General features: G+C 32.5%; 1 protein-coding gene across 1 annotated transcript in view; it reads left to right on the top strand.

The window, feature by feature from the left end:
• Positions 1-15,402, top strand: part of OTOGL (otogelin like) — a gene marked incomplete at its 5' end in the record, with an annotated part of 143,353 nt that extends 127,951 nt beyond the window's left edge. Inside the window, 7 exons of the mRNA XM_081060233.1 lie at positions 3,517-3,580; positions 4,988-5,166; positions 6,331-6,435; positions 8,686-8,805; positions 10,186-10,231; positions 14,337-14,416; positions 15,087-15,402. Coding sequence (XP_080916359.1) covers positions 3,517-3,580; positions 4,988-5,166; positions 6,331-6,435; positions 8,686-8,805; positions 10,186-10,231; positions 14,337-14,416; positions 15,087-15,287 — 795 coding nt within the window. The 3' untranslated portion in view covers positions 15,288-15,402. The remainder of the gene's footprint in view (positions 1-3,516; positions 3,581-4,987; positions 5,167-6,330; positions 6,436-8,685; positions 8,806-10,185; positions 10,232-14,336; positions 14,417-15,086) is intronic.
• Positions 15,403-16,923: the final 1,521 nt, after the last annotated feature.

Consider the following 16,923-nt stretch of genomic DNA (forward strand, 5'->3'; position numbering starts at 1 on the left):
GGTGCCAGCCATTTGAAAATGCAAAGCCCTACCCTGAGGAGCTTAGTATAGTTTTATATGATAGGAGATGGAAAGTGTCCTGTATCAGACAGGAATTATAAAAATGGTGTTTGAGGGAGCAGACATTGATAGTCCTGTGTAGCAGGATAAGGGCAGTAAAACACTGTAGGGCATGAGATCAGCAAGAGACTAGTATAGCCATTCATGAATGAGCACCTTGAGTGTAGAGAGGTCTATATGGAAGAGGAGGGGGGGTGGGGTCGAATTCAGGAGGGCAAAATGGAAGACTCAGGCTTTGTGTAACATATTTTACGTGTGTGTGTCCAGGGGAGGGAGGCTTTAAAAACTTCCAAGGTCACAGGGCTCGTACACCAAGAATCCAAGAATACTGGATCTTCGGACAAACACTCTGATGGCCAAAAGAGTAGCTCAGAGTAGACTGGGATTTCACTAGTACCCAGCCTCTTTCAGAATTCCCCTGCTGGCCTGAAAGAAGTAACATGACATCTTGAGACATTTCAATAATAAATCTTTCAACACAATGTAAACTAGTCCTTCTTCCTATGGGATTTTTTGCCTCCTGTGTTCTGGGTCTTTTGAAGCTTTTTTGGATAGGAGCCTTTATGTTTATTCTTTAAACTTGCTGTGGTTGTTACCTTAACTCTGCTTTTTTTTTTTTTGGTGCCTTTACTACCTATCTCAGTCTAACCATTAAACAACGAATCACATTTCTATCTGTTCCTCCCTTTTCTTCTTCCCCACTTCTAGTGAGTGGTTTTCTACCATTCTCCATTTACCCTTTCATTGTGTTCTCCTTCCCCAACATTTGTGCAAGATGCTGGCCCATCAAGTTTACTACCAGTTCACCTTTCAATGTCTGAATATTATTTATGAATCAAACTTTGACATTGCTCAATGTTGCAAGTATTTATTGAGTGTCTATTATTTATTAGCATTGTTCTGGGCACACACAACATAACTATTCATTGTAGCTTCAATATCCTTGAACATCTTACCCGAATATAAGTAACCAGCCATGTATGATAATTTAGTTTTAACATTGATGGTTCTATATAAGCATCGACCTCATCCATTGGTCCTGAGTACTCATTCTGAACGATGGCTAAGTATTTATGCCTAAGATGATATATGTATATATTTAATATCACATTAGTTTTTCACATAGAAAACAGATATATTTCAACCTAAAGAGTCTATGTTAAGCCTTTGCAGTATTTCTTTTTTTGTAACAGTTTTATTGAAATATAAATCACATTACCATATAACTCAGACATTTAAAGTGTGCAATTCAATGGTTCTTAGTATATTCATAGAATTGTGTAACCATCAACACAATTTTATAACCCTAAAAAGAAACTCTGTACCTATTAGCAGTTACTCCTCATTTTTCTCCAATCTCCCCAGCGATAGGAAATCAGGAATCTACTTTTTATCTCTATAGATTTGCCTATTTTGGAATTTTATATAAATGGAATCATATATTATGTGTTCTTTTGTAATTCCTTTCAATTAGTATGAGATTTTCAAGGCTCATTCTTGTTGTACCATGTATCAGTACTTCATTCTTTTTTACTGTTAAATAATATTCCATTGTATGGTTATACTTAGACATTTGTATGGGTATACTTAGACAAATAAAGGTATCCAATGGCCAATAACACATGAAAAGATCCATAAACTGACATCATTAGCTATCAGTTAAATGCAAATCAAAACTACAGTGACATGCCAGTTCATACCATTAAAAAAAGGCAGATATTAATACATGTTTAGGATGTGGAGAAACTGGAACCCTGTATGCTGCTGATGGGATTATAAAATAGCACAGTGGCTTTGGAAAACAGCCTGCTATTTACTCAAATGGTTAAATATAGAGTTACCATATAACTTAATAATTCCACTCTTAGGTATATACCCATGAGAAATGAACACATTTGTCCAAAAAAAGCTCATGCATGAATGTTCATAGCAGCACTATTTATAATAGCCAAAAAGTGGAAAAAACTTAAGGTGATTTTGCTACTGACTCTAAAGGAGAAGGATGCTTACTTCAGATTAAAAAAATGCCACCATATTTGATGTAATATTAAGTATTGGTAGCAAAATCACAAGATATTTCCTCTAGGGGAAATTGGGTACTTATGAGCATAAAAGTGTAACTAAACATGTGGATAAGATCTCAAAGGAAATAAGTAAGAAGGGAAGAACAGAAGATTTAAGCCTAAACTTGAGAGGGCACAGTGGGAATTGTGGATTTAACTACTAAAATACAAGTGCATGAGTGACTTAAAAGAGTTAGAGTGAACTCACTATTTCCTTATCCAATCTTTTGGAGTAGCTAACACAGTGAGAGAATTTCATTTATTACTTCTTTTTACTCTACATTTCTAAAATGTTATTTCCAATCTCATTGGAATTGTGTCACGACATACGAGTCATTGTTTATGCAACTACTTTACAACTTGTAAAACACTATGAAAAGTAAGATATTACTAGTTTATAGGGAAAAGTGCCTTTCATATATTACTATTAATTTATTTGAATCATTTTTTGTGTTAAGAATCAAATTTATTTTAATACTGACACGGTATGAAAATCAAATGCACCCCGGAAAAGTTGATATTGAAAATGCATCTTGAAACTTTAGGCCTGGTCCTACATTTGAGAGGAATCTATATCATTCCTAATATGGCGAAGTTTGAGTACTGGTCATGACAATAATTTGCTAACAGCTAAAGGGTATACAGCATGTTCTGTGTGTCAGCTCTATTTTAAGCGCTTTACATATGTTGACCCATTCATCTCTCTCAACATTCCTAAGAGGCAGGCAAATATTATTCCCATTTTACAAAGGAAAAGGCGTGAGGAGCAAACTGGCCGACTAGCCTGCTCTACATCACACACTTAGTAAGTAGCAGCGCAGGGTCAGCCCAAGGCTAGTGTTGTTCCCCAGTCTGTGCTATTAATCACCGCAGTATGCTCTTCTGCTCCTGCCTTGTATGCTATAGCAGCCTTACTCAGGCAGACAGCAGAGTCCGGGATCACATCTATAGAACAGATCAAGGACATTTCCACCAAACAAAGGAGCCAGGTTTAGCAAGCATTATCTTATCTCCATTTGCCCACACGAGGCTCAGAATCAAACAATATTTTAAAGTTAGGACAGACCATAAGGATCATCTTACCCACTTTCACTCATTTCCTAGATAAGGGAATGAAAGTTTAGAGAGATTAAGTCGTCCATGATCCCATTGTTTGTTGTGAATGTTTTCCATGGGCTGTGTATTAAATGACCACTGAGTTAATCCAAGCCTGTTTACTATCAAATATTTATTAAGAACCTGCTCTATCTGTGGCTGTGTGCTAGGGAACTTATTAGATACTACATCATGTATTTTTTTTAACCATTGTCATATAGTAAGCCATATAGTAAGCCATATGATAAGTCATATAATAATAATAATAATAATAATAATAATAATATCTTTCTAATAGGGAGAATTTACTACAATAGACCTTAACTTTCAGAGTGACTGTGGATGTGTGCAGTATCTCTGTGGTAACTATGTTTTCTGTAACTTTTAAATGATACTAAATATTATTGGTATCTGTTGTTTGCTATTTAATAATTAAAAATAATTTTCTATGAGATGTATTACACATTTTAAGACATTTGCCAGCTTTTTAGTATAAAAATGTGCTATTATATTTCAGTTTTCTCTTTTGTAATATCTCTAAATGTTCTGAGAAATTTGAAAAATAAAATTTTTTTCAGAAGCTGAAAGTTGATGGTAGGGTTCATATATGTATATATTTAACTTAAAAAAACACATCTAAAAGAGAGCTTTTTGCTCGCTGTTTTATTATTATTGATGTTAACACTGCAAAACAGAGAGTTGATTTTTCTGTGAAATAACAAATTTTCATATTAAGTATTAGTAGGTTAATAGAAAATAAAATTTTTATTCAACAGCTTGACATTTTTATATGAGAGAAGGCTTAATTAAATTCATTGCTGGTGAGGCACAAAGAGCTTAAGCTGATTTCTTCATCACTAGGTAGCCCTAGCATGATTCTAGACTACCCTAACATGCAACTTTTAAAGATACGATAACACCTTATATGAGCTGCCTTCATCATGAAGTATAATTTTCATGACTATTTTTCAACACAAAAACACAGAAAATCTCCTTTTAAAATAATTAAAAACCATGAAATATTATACAATTCCATCATGAATGTGGAATTTTTTTTTCCCTTCTATTTATTTTTAAGTGTGTTTTTCCAGGACCCATCAGCTCCAAGCAAGTAGTTATTTCTATCTAGTTGTGGAGGGTACAGCTCACAGTGACCCCTGTGGGGATTGAACTGGCAGTCCTGGTATTACAAGCATCACACTCTAACCAACTGAGCTAACTGGCCACCCCGAGACCTATTACTATTAATTTAGATGCTGCCTCCATCTATATCCACTCCCCAAAAGTGTCATGTTATGCTTCTGGAAGAGGGAACAGCTAGTAGCTTAACAGTCTCTTAGGTCTAAAATTCTGGAATCTGTGATAAAATATAGCTTTTGGAGGAAGTTCAAACAGTAAATACCATGTTTCCCCGAAAATGAGACCTAACCGGAAAATAAGCCCTAGCGTGATTTTTCAGGATGACATCCTCTGAACATAAGCCCTAATGTGGTCTTTTGGAGCAAAACTTAATATAAGAACCAGTCTTATTTTTGGGGAAACACGGTAGTAGTTGAGTTTACAGACCAATTTCTTATTGTATGTTAAGGAATAAATGTGCTACACTTATTATTAAGTAAACTCTTAAGTTATTAACAATATATAAAGGTAAAGATCTTCACTGGTTTTGATAAAAATTGCACATCACAATGAAAACATAGATTTAACTAAAATTCCATTGATTAATTAAAAACTCAATATAGTACTTTTTGCTATTTTTCTTTTCTCAGAAAAGGATGATGTGTGTGTATTCCAAGAAGTATCAGTATTGAATCCTGCCCTGTCTATGATAAAGTACTTGGAAGGGGACTTTTGTCACATAATAGAGTGTCTGGAAGAAAAAGATAACCATACAGGCTTTCACACTCTGAATTTTACAACGGTGAATTGTTCAAAAGAATGTGATGTTGTAAGTATTCTTTATAGGTCATTCTGGTGAGAGTTAGTCAATTTTAAAATGGCAGCTCTAGAATTTGAACTAGTGAATAATTCACATTCACTAAGTTAAAAATATACACTTGGACAGTTTGAACACACTTATCCCATCATTCTTGCCACTTCCTGAAGCAGTTCTGAAGTCCTCTTTCATGAGTGTCTTTAGTTGCACTGTCGTGGCTGCCTCGATGTTCTGAATCGATTCAAAACATTTACCTTTCATGGTCATTTTGTCTTTGAGGAAGAGCCAAAATTCTCAGCGTGCCAGATCCAGTGAATAAGGTGGATGAGGACACACCATATGTTTTTATTTGACAGAATAAAAGCGATGCTGTACTAGAAGCGATGTGTAACACAGAGCCTTTCCATTGTGATCACAAAATATGGTGAATGCTGCTGCCGAGTGCCATCCAACAGAAAGTCAGGGATCTTCAATACGGGAAGTGGCGCATGGAACCTTAGTAACAGTGTATGACAAATTTCAACTTCGTGCAGTCAGTTGGGTGTTGAGAGAAGGTGTATTTTAAAGTGTGCTGTAAATCATGGATGACTAACAACACATTAACATGAAATGAGCAAGGTTTTATCCTCCATCATGACAACATTCCAGGTCACATGTCATTTCTGGTACAGCAATTTTTGTCGAATAAAACCATTATGGTGTGTCCTCATCCACCTTATTCACTAGATCAGATCTGGTACCATGTGACTTCTGGTTCTTCCCCAAAGTCAGAATGACCATGAAAGGAAAATGTTTTGAATCAATTCAGGACATTGAGGCAGCCATGACAACGCAACTAAAGACACTCACGAAAGAGGATTTCCAGAACTGCTTCAGAAAGTGGCAAGAACGATCGGATAAGTGTGTTTGAAGTGAGGGGGAATATTTTGAAGGGGATTAATGACAATGTGTCTTTTACTGTAATAATTTTTTAAAATTTAAATATGCACCATATTGTTTGATCACACTTTGTAGCTGTATAAAGACATTATATGAAGTGCTTCAGATTCAACCTTAGAAATGCTTACAAGTATTCTGAGAGAGCATACATTTACATTGGGAAGCACTTTCAGAATAATTAATTTAAAGTATTGATATTGTTGTGAGGCTAATTCAATGTATTATTGTCATATGCAGCACCAGGCGTATGTTCCATCTCCTAGTGATTATGATTGTTGTGGTTCCTGCAAAAATGTGTCCTGCAAATTTCAAATGGAAAATGGAACATCAGTTATATATGAGGTATGAATTCCTTATTTCTTAAAATATGTTCCTTGGTGGGTAGCTTTCTATGCTACTTTCTGAAGAAAACATTCTTAAGTCAAATAAATTTGAAAAATGTCACACACAAGTTCTGCATACAATAAACACACCCATATACAGTATGCTTACAATGGACAAGACAGTTACATTCTAAAGTATCTATAATTTGTGTTGTAAATGAACATGCTTAACTTGTTTCTCAAACTGAATTTATCATAGATCTTCACTTTTGTTTTTAGATGTGAGCAATGGGCTTTGAGAAATGTTGATTTCTAATCATGAAGAAAAAGAACAATAGTTTATTTACTTATTTGAAATAAAGCATTTTGATAGACATCTGAAACTCAAAATGTTAGCACTTTACTATTTCAGGTATTGAAGATTTTGGTACATAAGAGAAAAGATTTAGAATATTTGTCAGATTTTTAAAAAGAAGATCCCAAGAGACATTAATGCTATCTCACATCTTTCTACTGAAAACAATAAAATAATTATCTAGAATTCTTCCATTATTTCATAATAATTCTATATATGTTTGCAGACTAACTTACTTCTTCCCCAGAATTTTTTATGAAGCTTTGTAATTTTGTTAGTGTCGTGATCAATTTATGAAGCTCACAAATTGTGTTTATAACTTCCATTATCTGAAGATAGTTACAATTTATTATTGCTATCCTTACATTTTGTTTCATTACTAGTTTAATTATCTGGAGATATTATTTCTGGTGTTCTTAATTACATGGGATTGCTCACGTAAAGGATTTTTCAATCCTTTACATTTTATTAAATAAGAAAAATGAACAACTATTTTTGTGCTGTAGTCAGTTGTTTTACAATTATGTGAAAAATAGTGTTATTGATTTACATAGTTATTTATCGGTTTATCCTAGCAGTATTTCTGTTTTCTAATATATTAGAATATATATATATATTTGTAATATATATTTTATAATTTTGTTATATATATATATAAAATTAAAGAGGAGTCTTCAAAAAGGAAGCTTACAAAATTATGAAGAGACAGAGGTGTCAGTGAGAGAAAAGGAATTGAAGACTATTTGAAAAAATATAATAACTTGAGGATTTCAAAAAAACACAACACAAACTCTATAGATTGATGCATATAATTAACCATTGGTGTATATAGTTAAATTCATGGTGATACCCCTGAAATTTAAATAAAATATTAAATTATATTCAAAGTATTTTTTTAGAACAAAAGAAATGCAATATAGGTAAATAAATATCAAGATCATTATTAACTCTTGTCTCTTTCAAGGATAAGCTGTAGTTATCTAGAAATCTAATTTTTATGAAACAAATTTTTTATTTCAGATAAATTAGACATTACTATTTCATGAATTTGAATATTTTATCTTCTTTTATACCTAGACTTGTAGATCTTTTCCAGTTAAGGTTCAAGAAGACGTGAAGTTATTCATAAACTAAAATAAAATTTAGAGAAAAGGATGTTAGTTAAAATTCTTACTGGTCCACAAGGAATCTGCAAGCCAGAGTTTGACTAACATTTAAAAATGTGGGTTATGAAAAATAAAATAGAGATCAATAATTATAACCCAATATTTATGCAAGAATTTTGTTTATCTGACCTTATTTCTAAACAGGAATTTTGAAATCAGGAATGAAATAAAGTTATTATGTTTAAAAATTTGTTAGAAGAATAGGAGTAGTTTTTAAAAATAACGATAAGATACATGAAGCTAGAATTATAGGTCAATTATCACCATCATCTGATGATTTAAAAAATATTTTGGTGATAAGGGAGTAGGAGGAAGAATAAACAAATTTCAAGAAAGGAGGTGTATTATGTAATATGGTTTGTTGTTTTATAATTAGTGAGAGAAATAGTACAGCAAGACCTTTGACACTTGACCAAATTAGATAATTAATTTTGTAGTAGAAACAGGTATCTTTTACTTCTTTCCTGTCTATTGCTTTACTTCACATTTATATCTTAGTTCTACTACGTAGTATGAAACCAAACACACACACACACACACACACACACAACACACACACACACATATATACACATATGTATTTTTAATCATTTTAGATAATTTGTGGACATTTCCAGATGGATATTTTGTGTCACAGGAGACTTTCTGCATCTTGACTTGACTTTTGATAACTTGGATTGGAAGTATTCTACTTAAGAAATACAGCAAATTTTAATAGCAAGACAGTAACTTTGTCTTTTATTTTTAGGAGGGGAGTACATGGAATTATAATTGTACCACATATGAATGTGTTAAGACTGATGAAGGGACAATGATTCTGAACTTCAGTATGGTCTGTCCCCCTTTTAATGAGACTGAATGCAAACTGGTTTGTACTTTGTTTTATCTAAGAAAATTTAGTATTAAATATAATTTAGAAAATAATATGTTTTCCAAGGTCATTCATACATACGTGTGGCTTATTTATTTTGGTGAATGTTTTATTTTCGTGTATACATAAACTCTCTATTATATTTCCTCAGTTTGCCATTTTGAATTATATATAGTGTTCCAAATAATTTTGACTCTTCCCTGAATAGACATTATACTATCTCTGGGTTTTAATATGTAGATCAAAGGATTATTGAAAAATCATTTGATCAGAAGACCTTTCTCCTCTTTCAATATGGATCAATAAGCTAAACAATCAGAGCTTGACCCATTTTTTTCTTTCTTAAACACAGCCAGATTTATGACGTCATTCACTTTTCAGTACATGCTGACCTAAGTGAAATTTATCCTAGCTTCTCTGAACACAGACCACTGTGGAATTTCGCACATGCCACGGGATTGCTGATCCTTCAGTTTTGTTCTCCCAATTCCTATTCTCTCAGAGAGAGTCCTTTGGGAGAGTAGAGTTTTGAAAGTGATAAGATTTTTTTTAAAAGATTCTTTGTAGCTCTAATTATTTAGTAGATAATAATTCCTAATTAAAAGTGAGCTTTGTTCTGTTTTGTGAGGCAATATTTTTCTTAAGTGTAGAGAAATAGCATAGTGTCATTGAGTTTTGTTTTTTCAAGATGTCTCCATTTAGTGATGATGGCTAGCTTGCTAGATGGCTAGCTAGATATAATATATATTAAGTAATAACTTTTCATCTCTGGAAAGAGTTTTAGGAACCATCTTGTTTTACAGATTGTTTTTTATAGAGTAAATTATTCTTTAATTTGAATTTCAATTAGTAAGTTACTAAAAGCAATAGCAACTTACTGTAAGAATTCCAAAAGATAATCAATACAATGGTTAAAATTTAGCCTTAGGCAGGAACCATCCTGAAGTGGGAAAATTTTTTTTGAATAAAATATTAAGGAAAAAGATACGTTATAGTCAGGAACTACATGTAGTCCCATAGAAGAGCTTATTTTATTTTGAGGAGTTGAAATAATATAATGGCCTCTATTTAGAGTACCTCTTAGTACTTTGCTTTGGTAAGACATTTTTGTGGTGTTTAAAATGTGTTCTTTTAAGTAAGTTATCTTTTTGCAGTCTTTTATGTTATTAATAAAGAAATAAGAAAAAAATAGACAAAATATCTGCTTCTAACTTTAAAAACAAAGGAATTCTTATTAGAAATAGTTAAATTCCAATCATTTTCCTGTAAAGATGTGAAATTTAATAAAAATATTGAGAAAGTTAGTTTTCTATTTCTAGTCTAAGAGTAAATAAACAAACACTGTGAGTTTTGACTTTATTCCTTCTCTCCTCCTAGAATGAAGGGGTGGTGAAGCTTTATAATGAAGGCTGTTGCAAGATCTGTAAGTGAGGACATGTTACATCTATTAATTTGATGGATTAGTGTTAATTGTTCATGGTGATTATGATTTTTCTCATAAAATTCAGTTCCTAAGATGCAAGGAGGGAAACAAATTTTACAATGCATATAATTTAAGTGCTTTTGTGTCACATGGTTGATTCTTTTGTAATTTAGTATTTGTAAAAACTTCTGGGGTATGAGTAAAGTGTTAATTTAGATGAATTTTAATTTAAATATTAGCAACTTATCGCTGCATTTCCCAAAAGGCATTGCATAGGATTTTAACAGGTTTTAAGTTTAAAAGTGCTCTATGGTCAAATTTACTTGGAACATTCTGAGCTACAGAAAGTTAAGCAGGTTATGATGAGAATGGTGTTGTAACTCCAATAAGGACATACAGAGCGCAGTATTTTCCAAACTTATTGGGATGAGTCTATGGTTCTGTACAATACATTTGAGAAATACAGATTTAGTGAATATATTTAAATCATATATAAAACTTCCCACAATTATTTTTATAATTAAAGTTATGTAGGTGTAATATATTTTATATGAAATCACAAGGTTTATTTCATAGTGATATTTAATGATTTTAAGGACTGAAATAGAATAGATTGGTATTCATGTAGCCATTTTTCTTTCTTTTTCAAGTGATTATAATTTATGTCAAGATAAAATAAGAGTTTTTGGAATCTTGGCATAGATGGTAATTTAAAAATTGTATAGAAAAGCTTTCAGGAAAAAGGGTACAGCACAGTTCAGGTTAATAATGCCATGGTAGAGGGTGGAGGGTTGGATTCTTATTTATTTATTATTTTTTAATTTTATTTTTTATATTAGTTTCAGGTATACAACACAACATATTGATTAGACATTTACACGCCTCACAAAGTGATAACCACCCCCCCATGCCTACTACCCCTTGACCACATATATAGCTGTTAAAATACCATTGACTGTATTCCCTATGCAGTACTTTATATCCTGTGACTATACATACATGTATATATATATATATATATGTGTGTGTGTATGTGTATATGTATATATGTATATATACACTTATATATATTTAATTATAGTTGACATTCAATATTATTCTATAATATATAAGTTTGCTAGGACTGTCGTAACACAGTACCACAAATCGGGTGACATAGAAATTTACTGTTTCAGAGTTCTGGAGGTTAGAAGTCTAAAACATGGATGTAGATGGGATTGGTTCCTTCTGAGGACTGTGAGGGAAAGATCTGCTCCAGGCCTCTGTCCTTGGCTTGTAAATGGCTGTCTTCATGTTTACTTGGTGTTCTTGTATGTGTATGTGTCTCCTAATTTCCCCTTTTTATAATGAAATCAGTCATATTGGATTAGAGTCCACACTAATAACCTCATTTTCACATGATCACCCCTGTAAAAATCCTATCTCCAAATAAAGTCACACTCTCAGGTGCACAGGAATATTTGGAATGCACAATTCAATCCATAACAATTTTTATTGCTGGGACTTTTATGGATAGTATAATGCCATTTATGCATTTTTACTTACTGGGCCTCTTAGATACACACTAATTGAAATTTTTCTGCTATTAGAAATAAGCAATTTTTAATTCAGTATTCTCTGAATCAAAGGTAAACTAATGTGTATACAGTAGTATTTGTATCAGAAACCCAAGGAATGAAATTAGGCTCCAGAATCTTTATGAACTTCTTTCCCCCCTGCTTCCTCAGAGTCTAGACTCTTCTGTAGGTGTGAGACATAGGAATAGAATCACATTGCAATGTTAAGACCTTGGATTAACCCCAAGTTGATTTCTAGAGAAGTGTGTACATTTACCAGTATGTTATCTGAGGGTGAACAGGAGATCTGTGGGACTGACCATAGCCCTACCATTTATTGCCTGTCACACATTGACACTCTATTAAGCCCATGGCAAACAGTACTATAACTAATCTTCACAAGTTCTGGGAGCTAAATGGGGAAGTAGGTATGGTTTTCCCTTTAGATGAGGAAAAGAAGGTTCAGAAAATTTGATCGTGTTAATCAGTAATGGATTTAGGTCTGTCCAGTGCCTGGGCCCAGGGTCTTTTGATTCTGCTAAGCTCTTTGAAGCTGCAGAATAATAACAAGCCACCTCAGTTTCTCCCATTTGATGAGTAAGGATTTGTAAAGTAATCTCTGCTTTGGTATCAGAGAATCCTTGTCTGCAATCTGCTTGTGGGTGACCAGCCTATATTGTCGGATACTATCACAGGTGCTATGCTAAACAAAATGTGTTACAATAAAGTCTCTGAGGAATGAATAGCAAATGCCTCTTGGTACAAACAAATTCAGCCAACTAAGAATAAATTTATGTTGTCTCAATTTCTTTCATTGAATAATTTGACTATCAAACCAATTTTTATTGAGCGCCTTCCATGTACAAGACAGTCTTTTAGCACTGGATCTATAATAGTGAATTAAAGAATATCTGCATGCATAGCACCTATTATCAAGAAGGGGAAGAAACAATGAACAAATAAATGTATACTACTATGTCAGATAGTGATGAGTGGTGTAAAGAAAAATAATGCAGATAATAAGTATGCAGAGTGAGGGGAACTGGGTTGATAATTGGAGTGAGTGGTTAGAGCATACCTCTGTAATGAGGTGTCATTTGAATAGAGACTGAATGTCCTCTGGAAAGCCAACCAGGAGCAATGAAGAAGCAAAGGAAATAGCAAGTGTGGTTATAGCATAAAGATGATGGTGATAAAAATAAGAGCATAAGATACCTTATAGTTCATGTTAAAGTTGTTTTCTTTCTAGACTATTCTTCTTAAACTTACATGAGTATAGAAGGGCCAATGAAGAAACCACTGAGTGAAAACATCTAAAGATACCAAACAACCTGCCCTCCATCACCAACTCTGAGTTTTGAGCCACACTATAGTTGGGAGGTCAGGTAAAGGAGAAAGAAAAAGCACAGGAGACTGAGGAGGAGACACAAATGAGATGGAAGGCAAACCAAATAGGGTGCTCTGGAAGCCCAGTGCAGAAAGTGTATCAAGGGGGAGAGAGTGATCAACTGGGGCTGCTGAGAAGTAGAATGAGAACTGAGACGTCCTTGAATTTAGAAATCTGGAGGTCAAGGATGACCTTGAGAAGGAAGTTTAACTTCAGGTAATCTTTCCTTTAACCAGAGTAGCTTAAGTTTTATATACTATACATGTTGATATTTCATATCAGCATTTATTGAAATAAAGATTTTGTGGCTAAAGTCATTAGAAAACCGAAGATCTAAATCCAGTCTTGCAAAAAAGTAAACTCAACAGAATGATTCAGTGGCTTTCCTAAAATGGCGAAGGAAGTAAGTATCAGAGTGAAAATCCTTGGTCTTTTGCATCCTGATTCAGGGTTATATCCACTACATGCAGCATTAAATAGATACTCTTGGTGTATTACCAAGGGACAATCCATCACACACACACAGAGGCATATTAAGGTCATTAATTAATACAAAGTGTTTTCATTTGAAATCATAAGAGATCATTTCAAAGCCATAAAATCAAGTTAATATCATTCATCCATACATTGCAACATTGTTGATAAATAATTCAATTACATTTGTGCTTTATTTTTATTAATATACATTAGGATAATGTGGTTTTACATTTATTAAATATAACTTCAAAATAGATTTATAGATATATTATATATATACACATATACACACAGGTGCCTTAATTATGTACATATATATTTATTTCTATATACCATGGTAAATTATTTTGATTTTTAGCATTTTAAATATAAATTTTGTCTATTTATACACCACACAGGTTGATGTTAGCATTACCATATGTGTAGAATATTTTTGATGTATGATTATGGTAATTGTTCTAGGATAATAAGATAAAGAGATCAGTATAAAGCTAGAAAATATAAGAGAAAATCTATTTAGAAGGTAAAAAATATATGAGTGAAATTTTTAATATCCCTTAATGTAGGAATATATTTTACATAAATATATTAATTTTCAATTTTCCATATATTGATATGTTAATTGAATTAAGAAATAATTTGACATGATCCTTTTAATGAATAAATGCATTATGTATTTTATCAGGTAAACGAGAAGAAAGAATATGCCAGAAAGTGCTCATTAAATCAGTCATAAGGAGACAGGACTGTACAAGTCAAAGTTCTGTAAGTGAAAAAATATCATTTGTTACATAAAGGGCATGTGTCTTTCCAAAAGTATATGTGTCACAGTACTAGTAAGTGTGTAAGCCAACAAAATGCCAACACTTATTAACTTTGAGATTATTCCTAAATTCTAATATTAAAATATTGTTTGTTAAGAAGTGAATTATTCTTAGCATAAATAATCAAAATGAATTAATCTGAATGATAACTGCAATCCAGAGAGATAGAAATTAAACCTACCTAAATTTGAGTACATATTTTCTTAAGTATGCAATGTACTCAGCAACAATAGTCTTAGTTCTAACTTTATCTCCTTTAATATGACCTATCCAACTTCTACAGTATATTTGAGCCATGATGTAATATAGGTCACAATAGACTCATTAGATTATGATTAATACATTGCAGATACCTGTCTAGTTATGCGAGCACATTTCATACTCTGAGTTACGTCAGCATTGCTGTGTTAGACATGCTCGTGGAACATTTCTTTGACTTATCTGAGTTACTAAATTTCAACCTAGTATGTTTTGGGATCCTTTAACATACAGAGGCTTGAGAGTTAGAGTGATAAGGAAAAAAGACCTGCTTTCATTTGACTTCTTAGTAGAACAAAGCAACCAGGTTTTAAAGATATAAGACTGTTTTTTCTCGTTGTCTTTCCTTACAGATAAGTGTTGCATCTTGTGATGGAAAATGCCCATCAGCTACCATATATAACATCAATATTGAGAGCCATCTAAGATTCTGCAAGTGTTGTCGTGAAAATGGAGTTCGAAACTTGACTGTGCCGCTGTATTGTTCAGGAAATGGTACTGAAATAATGTACACTCTCCAGGAACCTATAGACTGCACATGCCAGTGGAATTAAACTTCGGGATTCCAAGAACTCTATGCAACATCATCATGTCAAATGGAGTTAACTTTTATCACTATTATTTAGGCACTGGGCAGATTTATGACTGTTTAATGATAATATATTTTTTCAGGCTATTGGGATATAGCAGTTTAATATATGGTACAAAATATGCACAATTTCCATGGAAAAACTCAATTTATTAATTTAGTTTATTACAAAGAATCAAGTGATTTAAAGTTGTTCAGCTAAAATGCTGTTATGTATATAATAGTAACATGCTGCAGACCTGGGATATGCTCATTAATTGGAAAGTTATTTTGCAGAATTCTTGCAATTTCACTCAGTAGTTATTTTTTGATTTGCAAATTCTACCATAGCTATCCAAATTAAGATACTCTTTTATCTCTACTATGTAGTCTGGTAAATGTTATCAGTTAAAATTGGCATCTGGAGAGTCATAAAGAGTGGTATGTTTAGAGACAGATCATAGAACTAAAGGATTTTAGGTTATTTAAAGCTTGAATGGATATTGGGGATATTATTGCAAATTCCTCATTTTGCCGTTGTAGCAGATAACCAGAGAAGCTCTGTGACTTGTACAAATTAATTCAGTGTAACAATATAGTGAATTCATGTTAATGGTTAAGTCTACGTCTTTTATATTCCAGTCCTATGATCTTTTCTTTTGAACAGCATAGTAAGGTGTCTATTACAGAATCTTTCATTCTTAAAGCGTGTGCTTTGCATAGAATTAAGAGCTTTAAATTTAATACCTTGATAAAAAGGAAAAAAATGCCACACACATATATGTATATATATACACATATTAGTTATCCCAATAATAAGTAATGGGGAAATGTAGCATCAGTTGCTAAATAGAGGAGGGATATCTTGGGCTTTTATTTTTTATACCACAAAAAACTGTTATTAAATATGTTGTTACTATTTAACATTTAGTTAGCTATTTACTATCTCATGCACATCTGACTTTTGAGATGTATTTGCATACTATTGAGGTTGCATTCTATTTTGCTTTACATGCTGCTCCTTTGCCAATGAAGAATGAAATAAAGTTATTTGAATGTATTAATAATTCTATAATGGAATGCTGCACTTTTTGGATATAGTAGATTATTGATATTTGCAAGGAATATATCCTGATATCTTTGCAAATCCCCAAATTGTATGACATTTATAGTATATAATTATCTGCGTTTCCTTGTGTGTAACAAGGAGAGAATGCCTTGCTTGGTATTATTGTTATGGGGCCAAATGAAGTTAAACATCAACAAAAAAACAGTAAAGTTGCATTGAAAAGCAGATGCAGAGGCCTGATGGTCTAGGCTCAGATTTTAGCTAGGTCATCTGCTTCCATTTCAAAATCATGCTTCCCAGAAAAAATTGCAAATTATTAGATATTTTGGATCTCCAGTGTTACTTAGAAATGGATGAAAGAATGAAATGAACATTGTATCTGCAAAGTCCCCATGTCTACGATATACAAAAATTGACTTTTATCTTATTTGTGCTTAATATAAGTGTTTTGTTTATATGTTAACATTTCAAAATTCTTGGACTCCTGTTAACATATAGATTGAATCAAATGCTTTTGGTTACAATAAATTAACATTTTGCTTAAGAAAAACTG

The sequence above is a fragment of the Rhinolophus hipposideros genome (assembly GCF_964194185.1).
Source record: "Rhinolophus hipposideros genome assembly, chromosome: 9".
In the NCBI taxonomy this organism is placed as follows: domain Eukaryota; kingdom Metazoa; phylum Chordata; class Mammalia; order Chiroptera; family Rhinolophidae; genus Rhinolophus; species Rhinolophus hipposideros.